We start from the raw sequence: 12,220 nt of genomic DNA, 5'->3' as shown, positions 1-12,220 counted from the left end.
CAGGAACACCCCTCTGAGCCCGGGCGGTGCCCCCGGAGCCTTAACGGTGATAAATGATCGCTTCAGCGCAGAATTAAACACACTAATGCTACTTTAAGGGACTTAACGGCAGCTTTACGTCGCTGCTAGCTTCTCCTGTTAGCGCGTTAGCTCGCTACTAGCCAGGGAAGCTAGCGTTAGCTGCGCCGGCTAGGGGAGGTTCGCGCCGTCGGCTCTGACGTCACTCACCTGCGTCTGTGAGGTCAAACTCGTCAGCTGCGCGTTCATACGTCATCAATAAACGTCAAAGACGGTTAAATCACAGTCGTCCCACACATAGACATATAAAGAGGCACAGCGCGTCCCGCAGCAGACACCGTCCCCCCGCTCCGCACACAGCCGCAGAACGGCGACCCCCGCCGGCAGAGCCGCGCTACTGCACCCCGCTGCAGGGGCGGAGGGACAGGGGGCGGGGGGCCCCTGGACACAAACACACAAGTCATTTTAGTGTCATTTAGAGTCATTTTGTGTCATTTTAGTGACATTTTAGTGTCATTTAGTGACATTTGTGTCATTATAGTGTAATTTAGTGTCATTTTAGTGTCATTAAGTGACATTGCAGTGTCATTCAATCTTATTTTAGGGGGATTTAGTGTCATTTTAGTGTCATTTTAGTGTCATTAAGTGTAATTTTAGTGTCATTGTTTCCTTGTAGTGGAATTTAGTGTCATTTAGTGACATTGTAGTGTCATTCAATGTTATTTTAGGGGGATTTAGTGTCATTTGAGTGACATTTAGTGTCATTTTATTGTCATTATAGTGTAATTTAGTATCATTATAGTGTAATTTAGTGTCATTTTAGTGTAATTTAGTGTCATTTAGTGACATTGTGTCCTTTCAGTGGAATTAAGTGACATTTAGTGTCCTTTTAGTGTCATTAAGTGACATTGTAGTGTCATTTTTATGTCATTTAGTGTCATTTAGTTACATTTTAGTGTCGTTTCAGTGTAATTTAGTGTCATTTAGTGACATTCAGTATCATTTAGTGTCATTTTAGTGTAATGTTTATTGTCTCTTATGGTTATTTAATGTCACTGTTTGGCTGTTTTATGTCTTTATGGTCATTTAATGTCTTTTTTTAGTCGTTTCCTGTCTCTTTGTGGTCATTTCAGTCCCCTCTGTTGCCTTTTGCGTCTCCATTTCCAGTGGGTGGGCTGTCTGTCAGCTGCAGGTGCCCCTGCACAGACTCCAGGTTTCAGTGTCAAGAGGTCTCATTTTCATTTCTGGGGAAGGTCACGTCCCACCTGGCTCTGGGATGACGACAAAAATCATTCATTTCATGGTGAACGGGAGGCTGGAGCAGGCAGAGTTTCAAACCGACTGCTCTGATGCAGACGTCAAAGGTAAGAGACGCTTTCTGCTCGTTTCAGAGACATAATCATCACGTAAATGGACGAGAAAACTTGACTCAAACATGGGATTTAATCAGATGCAAAGGTATCCAAATAAAAAGAGACTTATGTCAGCGACCAACATGATTAAGACGCGTTCCTGATCGTTTGAATGTGCCTGTGGCTGCTGTTTAAGCACCTTACCTCCATGTGGCGTTGACAGGTCCTCACCTTTGAGGGCTTTGACCTCTTTGTCCTCTTGAGACGGTGATATTAAACCAAATGAAGATGGAAATAATAATAAAAAGATGCCAGAGTGCTGTGTGATAGTGCAGATGGATTCTTTCTCATCTCTCATTTCCTGTTGAATTAAGACAAAATAAATCTGTGTCCGTGTGACAGAACTGTTCCAGGCGGCGGCGGAGGCAGGGCCGCATCACATCCTGAAGATGTACAACTCGAACGGCAGCGTGATGAACATCTCGCCCCGGCTGGAAGCCAACAGCGAGGACTCGTACTACCGACTGGAGGTGGTGGCGTCAGACCTAAAGAGTGAGCGCCTCGTGTGTTGTTTCCAAACCAAACAACCTCAGAAGCAGAAGACGTTAAATGTCACAAACCTTAAAAGTTCTGCTGTAGAAATGTTTCTGCGCTCCAGTTGGATTTCTGCAGCTGGATGTGATGGTTTTGCTCTCTAACGTGGAGTCTTTTGGGCTTTCTGTGCAGGTGTGGGGATGCCCAAAGAGCTGGACACCATGGAGAACAGGTGAGTGCCTCCTGAGCAGCAGAGCCCCTGAGGCGCCCGGGGGGGAAGGACTCACTCGTGTTCCCTGTCTCTGTCTTCAGGCTGCACCAACTGGAGACTAAAGCCGGTGAAGACGTGGGGAAGACTCCGGACATCATCTGTGACCTGAAGAGTCAAGTGGAGTCTTTCAAGAGGAAGCTGGAGGTTCGTGCTCCGGAGACGCGGTGTGCAGGCTGCTGAAATGAACCCATGTAACGTTGAACTCTCCTTCCTGTCAGAGTGTGGAGCACCTGAGCTGGATGGGTCTATTCAAGGAGGACGGCGACCATCAGCTCTCCAAGTTGTCCCTGAAACCCAAAACCTCTCAGCTGAGCGTGCACGAGGAGCGGCAGCAAGTCCGCAGGAAGTTCCTCAACATGAGGTGACTCCGAGGTCACAGACAGACACCACACAACCAGACGGAAAACAGACACAAAACATACACGTACTCGTTACAAACAGCATGAAATTAAAAGAAAGAGTCACAAAACGACTGCAAAGAGACATAAAATAGATGCAAAATGATGACAAGTAGATGTAGAATTACTGAAAGTAGATGCAGAACTACTATAAACATCTCATGATGACTACAGAGATGCTAAACGACCACAAACAGATGCTAAACGACCGAAAATGGACATAAAACGACCCATAACACAAGGAGAGATAAATAAGAATAAGAAATGGATAAAAAAGGACATAAAACAACAAGCAAATCATGCAAAACCTCCAAAAAGATGTGCAAAACACCCACAGAGACACACAAAACGACCACAATGACGTGCAAAACAACCACAAACGCGTGCAAAACAACCACAAAGAGACACAAAACAACTACAAAGACCCACAAAACGACCACAAAGACGTGCAAAAAGACCACAAACGCATGCAAAACACCCACAGAGACCCACAAAACGACCACAAATGCATGCAAAACAACCACAAAGACGTGCAAAACAACCACAAAGAGACACAAAACAACCACTTAGAAAGTAAAATGAGTGTGTGTGTTGTTGCCGTAGTTCGCTGCAGGTGACAGAAGAGGTGAGAGAGCATCTGAAAACTCCCATTTTTGACAACTGGTGAGTACACACACTAACACACATGCACACACACTGTCAGTGTCACACACACACACTCCTCTCACAGCTGTGTGTGTGTGTGTGTGTGTGTGTGTGTGTGTGTGTGTGTGTGTGTGTGTGTGTGTGTGTGTGTGTGTGTGTGTGTGTGTGCTGCTAACAGGCAGTGGGACGAGGCGGAGATGCTGGTGCTGCTGCAGGTGATGTTCACCGACCTGGACGTCCTGACGGCGTTCCACATCGAGCTGAACGTGCTGCAGAACTTCCTGTTTGAGGTCTACTGCCACTACAACAACATCCCCTTCCACAACTTCAGGCACTGCTTCTGCGTCACTCAGATGGTGAGGACACACACTGGAGCACCGCGCCTTCACCTGAGGACCAGGTTTCCACCTGCAAAACGACCACAAAGAGACACCAAACAACCACAAAGAGACACAAAACAACTACAAAGAGACACAAAACAACCACAAAGAGACACAAAACAACTACAAAGAGACAAAAAACAACCACAAAGAGACACAAAGCAACCACAAAGAGACACAAAACAACCACAAAGAGACACAAAACAACCACAAAGACGTGCAAAACAACCACGAAAAGACACAAACGACCACAAAGAGACACAATGCAACCACAAAGAGACACAAAACAACCACAAAGACGTGCAAAACAACCACGAAAAGACACAAACGACCACAAAGAGACACAATACAACCACAAAGACACAAAACAACCATAAAGAGACACAAAACAACTACAAAGAGACAAAAAACAACCTCAAAGAGACACAAAACAACCACAAAGACGTGCAAAACAACCACGAAAAGACACAAACGACCACAAAGAGACACAAAACAACCACAAAGAGACACAATACAACCACAAAGACACAAAACAACCATAAAGAGACACAAAACAACCACAAAGAGACACAAAACAACCATAAAGACACACAAAACAACCACAAAGACGTGCAAACAACTACAAAGAGACACAAAACAACTACAAAGAGACACAAAACAACTACAAAGAGACACAAAACAACCACAAAGAGACACAAAACAACCACAAAGAGACACAAAACAACTACAAAGAGACACAAAACAACCACAAAGAGACACAAAACAACCACAAAGAGACACAAAACAACTACAAAGAGACACAAAACAACCACAAAGAGACACAAAACAACCACAAAGAGACACAAAACAACTACAAAGAGACACAAAACAACCACAAAGAGACACAAAACAACCACAAAGACACAAAACAACCACAAAGACGTGCTGGCTCACATGTAGTGTGTGTTTCTACTCGAGTGCTTGGACGTCGCTGTTGCGGTGCCTGTCTCTTTAAGAGGCCCACTCTGCTGTGATTGGTCGGCCCTTCCTGGTCTCCCCCCTCTCCTCCCTCTTGCGTAGCCACCTGTAGTGAAGGGCAGACTAACGCCGCGTCCCCGTGTCCTCCTGCAGATGTACGGGCTCATCTGGCTCACGGAGCTCCGCAGTAAAATCGCCAGGATCGACCTCCTGATCATGCTGACCTCGGCGCTGTGCCACGACCTCGACCACCCCGGCTACAACAACGTGTACCAGGTCGCCTCCCCGCCACCCTGGGTGTCCGCGCCGCGCCCCCGCTCACCGTTAATCTGCATCTTTTTGGTTTCACACAGATTAACGCTCAGACCGCTTTGGCGCTGCGCTACAACGACATCTCGCCGCTGGAGAACCACCACTGCGCCGTCGCCTTCGGCATCATGGCCAAGGTACCACGGAGGAACAACACGAGGAAATCAGAATGAATTAAAAATAAATATACGCATTAATTCATTGATCATATTTGAAATAAATGCAATTTTTTATTTTTTTTTATTCATATTTTAAAGTATTTATTTATTTAAAAACATACTAATTAATTAATTAAAAATGTATATATTTATTTATATTTTATTTTTAGATATTATTAAATAAATAAATAAGAAGTAAATAAATAAATGATTTAAAAATCAATCCAAATAAATAAAAAAATAAACATGTGACATAAATGTTTTTTTTGTTCTGTTTTCTATTTTATTTTAATTTTTTTAATTAATCTTTTTTATGTATTTATTTATTTAAAATTGAATAAATTATTAAGAAATAAAAAAATAAGAATTAATACAAACATAAATAAATCAATTTAATAAATATATACATATAATAAAATATACAATAAAATATAAAATAAAATAAAAATATATATAAATTAATACATAAATAAAAGTGAAAAATTAAGTAGGGAAGTAAGTAAGTTTTAATATTCTGGTTCATTTAATTTATTTTTATATTTATTAGACAGAATATTCAATTATTAGTGAATTATTATTATAAACTAAACTGTAAGTAATAGAAACATAAATCAGACCCATCATCGTAAATAAGGAATCAAAGGGGCTCGAGGATGGATCCCTGTGGGACGCCGAAAGTATCTGATTAGTTATAAATTCATAATTTGAGCTGATAAAAAAGTCCCTTAGCTGTTCAGATGTTGATTATTATCTTTATGATAATAATAAAGTTATGTTTACTTGTTTTTCAAACTGCAAACGTTGAAAACGAAGCGTTGAAATGTGGTAAAGAGTGATTTTCTTTCCTTCTCAGTCCGAGTGCAACATCCTGAAGAACCTGACGTGCGAGCAGTACAAACACATCCGCGGGGGAATGATCAAGTGAGACTCTGAGTTCACTTCGTCCGCGTTGACGTCCACGACTTTAAAACTGTGTTTGTTTTCCCCGTCAGGTGCATCCTGGCCACCGACATGGCGAGACACAACGAAATCCTCAACAAGTTCAAAACCATGCAGCCGGTGTTCGACTTCACCAACAAGGAGCACAAGGAAGTGGTAAAGAAACGCACTTTCACTCGAGTCAAGGCTCCAATTTAAGTCTTTTCACACCATCTGTGAACTCTGCTGCTGCTTTACTCCGAGTCTCGTTCTTCCCTTTTGTTGTGTTTACATATTTTCATTTACTTCATTGGTTTTTAAATATATGTTTCACTACAGAGACACAAAACAACCACAAAGAGACACAAAACAACCACAAAGAGACACAAAACAACCACAAAGAGACACAAAACAACCACTAAGAGACACAAAACATCTGAAAGAGGCGCAAAACGACCACAAAGACATGCAAAACAACCGCAAAGAGACACAAAACAACCACAAAGAGACACAAAACAACCACAAAGAGACGCAAAACAACTACAAAGAGACACAAAACAACCACAAAGAGACACAAAACAACCACTAAGAGACACAAAACATCTGAAAGAGGCGCAAAACGACCACAAAGACATGCAAAACAACCGCAAAGAGACACAAAACAACCACAAAGAGACACAAAACATCCACAAAGAGACGCAAAACAACTACAAAGAGACACAAAACAACAACAAAGAGACACAAAACAACCACAAAGAGGCACAAAACAACCACAAAGAGACACAAAACCACTACAAAGAGACACAAAACAACTACAAAGAGACACAAAACAACTACAAAGAGACACAAAACAACCACAAAGAGACACAAAACAACCAGAAAGAGACACAAAACAACTACAAAGAGACACAAAACAACTACAAAGAGACACAAAACAACTACAAAAAGACGCAAAACAACCACAAAGAGACACAAAACAACCACAAAGAGACACAAAACAACCACAAAGAGACACAAAACAACCACAAAGAGACACAAATCAACCACAAAGAGACACAAAACAACCACAAAGAGACACAAAACAACCACAAAGAGACACAAAACAACCGCAAAGAGACACAAAACAACCACAAAGAGACACAAAACAACCACAAAGAGACACAAAACAACTACAAAGAGACGCAAATCAACCACAGAGAGACACAAAACAACTACAAAGAGACACAAAACATCCACAAAAAGACGCAAAACAACCACAAAGAGACACAAAACAACCGCAAAGAGACACAAAACAACCACAAAGAGACACAAAACAACCGCAAAGAGACACAAAACAACCACTAAGAGACACAAAACCACTACAAAGAGACACAAAACAACAACAAAAAGACGCAAAACAACCACAATGAGACACAAACAACCACAAAGACACAAAACAACACAACGAAATCCTCAACAAGTTCTTTTGGACATTTTTGGAGTCATTTGTTGAGTCTTTTGGCGCCCTCAGGCCTCCGTAGAGAGTATAAATTCTTCTTCTGTGGTTTTGCAGCTGATGAAGATCATGGTGAAGGTGAGCGACATCTCCAACGAAGCGCGGCCGATGGCCGTGGCCGAGCCGTGGCTCGACTGTCTGCTGCAGGAGTTCTTCAACCAGGTGCGTCCATCACACACGTGGAAATAAACATGAAATAAGATCAGAGGTATACTTTACAGACGCCCTCTGGGCACCTGAACACATCATCAGTGATGGGACCTGGCATCGTAGGGGGGCTCGGGTCTTTCAACATCAGACCCCCTCCCCTGGTCGACCCACCCGGGGATCCAGTCCCAGCTGGTGTCCAGGTGGCGCTCCTGCCCTACCTGCCCCGCCTCCCCCTCCTGATCCACAGCCGCCCTGATGCCCCTCCTGCAGCATCAGGGGCCGACGTGATGGCCCTTCGCTGGCCCCAGTGAGGCCCTGCAGAGGGGTCGGCCCACTAACCCTAACAGAGAAACTCAAAGGCCTCCCTGTGATGTTGTTGTTGTTGTTGTTGTTGTTGTTGTTGTGCAGAGCGACACAGAGAAGCTCAAAGGCCTCCCTGTGATGATGATGTTGTTGTTGATGATGTTGTTGTTGTTGTTGTTGTTGTTGTTGTTGTTGTGCAGAGCGACACAGAGAAGCTCAAAGGCCTCCCTGTGATGATGATGATGTTGTTGTTGTTGTTGTTGTTGTTTAGAGCGACACAGGGAAACTCAAAGGCCTCCCTGTGATGATGATGATGATGTTGTTGTTGTTGTTGTTGTTGTTGTTGTTGTTGCTGTTGTGCAGAGCGACACAGAGAAGCTCAAAGGCCTCCCTGTGATGATGATGCTGTTGTTGATGATGTTGTTGTTGTTGTTGTTGTGCAGAGCGACACAGAGAAACTCAAAGGCCTCCCTGTGATGATGATGAAGTTGTTGTTGTTGTTGTTGTTGTTGTTGTGCAGAGCGACACAGAGAAGCTCAAAGGCCTCCCTGTGATGATGATGTTGTTGTTGTTGTTGTTGTTGTTGTTGTTGTTGTTGTGCAGAGCGACACAGAGAAGCTCAAAGGCCTCCCTGTGATGATGATGATGATGATGATGTTGTTGTTGTTGTTGTTGTTGTTGTTGTTGTTTAGAGTGACACAAAGAAGCTCAAAGGCCTCCCTGTGATGTTGTTGTTGTTGTTGTTGTTGTTGTTTAGAGCGACACAGAGAAACTCAAAGGCCTCCCTGTGATGATGATGTTGTTGTTGTTGTTGTTGTTGTTGTTGTTTAGAGCGACACAGAGAAACTCAAAGGCCTCCCTGTGATGATGATGATGATGATGATGATGTTGTTGTTGTTGTTGTTGTTGTTTAGAGCGACACAGAGAAACTCAAAGGCCTCCCTGTGATGATGATGATGATGATGTTGTTGTTGTTGTTGTTGTTGTTGTTTAGAGTGACACAAAGAAGCTCAAAGGCCTCCCTGTGATGTTGTTGTTGTTGTTGTTGTTGTTGTTGTTGTTGTTTAGAGCGACACAGAGAAACTCAAAGGCCTCCCTGTGATGATGATGATGATGTTGTTGTTGTTGTTGTTGTTGTTGTTGTTGTTGTTGTGCAGAGCGACACAGAGAAACTCAAAGGCCTCCCTGTGATGATGATGATGTTGTTGTTGTTGTTGTTGTTGTTGTTGTTGCTGTTGTGCAGAGCGACATAGAGAAACTCAAAGGCCTCCCTGTGATGATGATGATGTTGTTGTTGTTGTTGTTGTTGTTGTGCAGAGCGACACAGAGAAACTCAAAGGCCTCCCTGTGATGATGATGATGATGTTGTTGTTGTTGTTGTTGTTGTTGTTGCTGTTGTGCAGAGCGACATAGAGAAACTCAAAGGCCTCCCTGTGATGATGATGATGTTGTTGTTGTTGTTGTTGTTGTTGTTGTGCAGAGCGACACAGAGAAGCTCAAAGGCCTCCCTGTGATGATGATGTTGTTGTTGTTGTTGTTGTTGTTGTTGTTGTTGTTGTTTAGAGCGACACAGAGAAGCTCAAAGGCCTCCCTGTGATGATGTTGTTGTTGATGATGTTGTTGTTGTTGTTTAGAGCGACACAGAGAAACTCAAAGGCCTCCCTGTGATGATGATGATGTTGTTGTTGTTGTTGTTGTGCAGAGCGACACAGAGAAGCTCAAAGGCCTCCCTGTGATGATGATGTTGTTGTTGTTGTTGTTGTTGTTGTTGTGCAGAGCGACACAGAGAAGCTCAAAGGCCTCCCTGTGATGATGATGTTGTTGTTGTTGTTGTTGTTGTTGTTGTTGTTGTTGTTTAGAGCGACACAGAGAAGCTCAAAGGCCTCCCTGTGATGATGATGATGTTGTTGTTGTTGTTGTTGTTGTTGTTGTTGTTGTTGTTTAGAGTGACACAGAGAAGCTCAAAGGCCTCCCTGTGATGATGATGTTGTTGTTGTTGTTGTTGTTGTTGTTGTTTAGAGTGACACAGAGAAGCTCAAAGGCCTCCCTGTGATGATGATGATGTTGTTGTTGTTGTTGTTGTTGTTGTTGTTTAGAGTGACACAGAGAAGCTCAAAGGCCTCCCTGTGATGATGATGATGATGTTGTTGTTGTTGTTGTTGTTGTTGTTGTTGTTTAGAGCGACACAGAGAAGCTCAAAGGCCTCCCTGTGATGATGATGATGATGTTGTTGTTGTTGTTGTTGTTGTTGTTGTTGTTTAGAGCGACACAGAGAAGCTCAAAGGCCTCCCTGTGATGATGATGATGATGATGTTGTTGTTGTTGTTGTTGTTGTTGTTTAGAGTGACACAAAGAAGCTCAAAGGCCTCCCTGTGATGTTGTTGTTGTTGTTGTTGTTGTTGTTGTTGTTGTTTAGAGCGACACAGAGAAACTCAAAGGCCTCCCTGTGATGATGATGATGTTGTTGTTGTTGTTGTTGTTGTTGTTTAGAGTGACACAGAGAAGCTCAAAGGCCTCCCTGTGACTCCTTTCATGGATCGGGACAAAGTTTCCAAACCTTCGTCTCAGACAAACTTCATCCGCTTCGTTCTCCTGCCGCTGTTCGCCGAACTCACCAAGCTCTTCCCCTGTCTGGAGGTGAACTTCTGATGATGATGATGTTGTTGTTGTTGTTGTTGTTGTTGTTGTTGTTGTTGTTGTCATATGAAATGATTAAGTTCTGTATTTCTGTGTTGCAGAAACATATTGTGGAGCCGGTGCGACGGGCGCTCGAGTATTATTCTGATCTGGAGAGAGCCGGGAAAGAGGAGAAGGGGACGAGCAAAGTGTGAAGAGGAGGAGGAGGAGGAAGAGGAGGAGGAGGAGGAGGGAGAGGAGGAGGAGGAGGAGGAAGAGGAGAGGAGGAGGAGGAGGAGGAGGAAGAGGAGGAGGAGGAGGAGGAGGGAGAGGAGGAGGAGGAGGAGGAGGAGGAGGAGGGAGAGGAGGAGCAGGAAGAGGAGGAGGAGGAGGAGAGGAGGAGGAGGAGGAGGAGGAGGAGGAGGAGGAGGGAGAGGAGGAGGAGGAGGAGGAAGAGGGAGAGAAGGAAGAGGAAGAGGAGGAGGAAGAGGAGGAGGAGGAGGAGGAGGGAGAGGAGGAAGAGGAGGAGGAGGAGGAGGAGATAGAGGAGGAAGAAGAGGAGGAGGAGGAGGAAGAGGAGGAGGAGGAGGAGGAGGGAGAGAAGGAAGAGGAGGAGGAGGAGGAGGAGATAGAGGAGGAAGAAGAGGAGGAGGAGGAGGAAGAGGAGGAGGAGGAGGAGGAAGAGGAGGAGGACGAGGAGGAAGAGGAGGAAGAAGAGGAGGAAGAGGAGGAGGAGGAGGGAGAGGAAGAGGAGGAGGAGGAGGGAGAGGAGGAGGAGGAAGAGGAGGAGGAGGAGGAGGAGGAGGAGGAAGAGGAGGAGGAGGAGAGGAGAAAGAGGAGGAGGAGGAATAGAGGAAGAGGAAGAGGAGGAGGAGGAGGAAGACGAAGAGGAGGAGGAGGAGGAGGAAGAGGAGGAGGGAGCGGAAGAGGAGGAAGAGGAGGAGGGAGAGGAAGAGGAGGAGGAGGAGAAAGAGGAGGAGGAGGAGGGAGAGGAGGAGGAGGAGGAGGAGGAGGAGGAGGAGGAGGAGGAGGAGGAGGAGGAGGAGGAGGAGGAGGAAGAGGAGGAGGAGGAGGAGACGAAGGCTCCACATTTTTGTCTCTTGTGTTTGAAATTATTGGATCTGAAAAGTTGAAGCGAGAAAATAAATAAATAAATATTTTCTGTTTGTTTTAATTTTAAATATAAGTTTAAATAAAAGAATATAAATAAACCATCAAACGTGACGACAACATGATACAATAAATACATTTAAGTAAATATAATATTCAAAAAAATTAAAACACTAAATAAAAAATAAATGTGAAAAATAAATAAAAGGGAAAAACAGAAAAAGACGTCATGAGGTTTATAATTAAATAATAAATCAATTAATTTAATAATTAATCAGCGGGAAAATTAATTATAATAAAACAGAGGAATTGATACAAAGGTGAATAATAATAAAAATAAAAACAGAAATATATTTTTAATGTATTTATTTTATTTTCAGGTTCATGAAATCACAATAAATCACATTAAAAACAGAAACAAACATATTTATTTATTTATTTTTCACTTTGTTTAAAAATGAAAGAGAAAAAAGTGCAAAAATCAGTTTTGATAAATAATAAAACATAATTAAATAAACACCAGGGCTCAGCGTCACCGTCACTCTCACACTAACTTAGAGTAAACGATAAACATTAGTGTGTTTAAACACATAAAAATACATAAAC

At 43.3% G+C, this 12,220-nt stretch overlaps 2 protein-coding genes across 8 annotated transcripts in view; one reads left to right on the top strand and one right to left on the bottom strand.

Annotated features, from left to right (window-relative positions):
* Positions 1-354, bottom strand: part of LOC310964576 (CLIP-associating protein 1-A-like) — a 32,864-nt gene extending 32,510 nt beyond the window's left edge. For all 7 annotated transcript variants that reach the window (XM_083937754.1, XM_083937757.1, XM_083937756.1 and 4 more), the window contains exon 1: positions 229-354. The gene's annotated coding sequence lies outside the window, so the exon portion shown is untranslated. The remainder of the gene's footprint in view (positions 1-228) is intronic.
* A 940-nt stretch (positions 355-1,294) lies between these two features.
* Positions 1,295-10,719, top strand: LOC310964713 (high affinity cGMP-specific 3',5'-cyclic phosphodiesterase 9A-like; the record flags this gene model as incomplete). Its single annotated transcript, XM_083937969.1, has 14 exons — positions 1,295-1,382; positions 1,773-1,922; positions 2,097-2,136; positions 2,217-2,319; positions 2,394-2,536; positions 3,177-3,236; positions 3,397-3,574; positions 4,709-4,831; positions 4,909-5,001; positions 5,876-5,943; positions 6,015-6,117; positions 7,493-7,597; positions 10,379-10,525; positions 10,627-10,719. 14 exons carry the CDS (start codon positions 1,295-1,297, stop codon positions 10,717-10,719), a joined length of 1,494 nt encoding a protein of 497 aa, XP_083794095.1.
* Positions 10,720-12,220: the final 1,501 nt, after the last annotated feature.

Source organism: Echiichthys vipera (assembly GCF_963691815.1).
Source record: "Echiichthys vipera genome assembly, chromosome: 23".
In the NCBI taxonomy this organism is placed as follows: domain Eukaryota; kingdom Metazoa; phylum Chordata; class Actinopteri; order Perciformes; family Trachinidae; genus Echiichthys; species Echiichthys vipera.
Note: the sequence above shows the minus strand (reverse complement) of the source record. Positions and strands in the feature narration are given on the sequence as shown.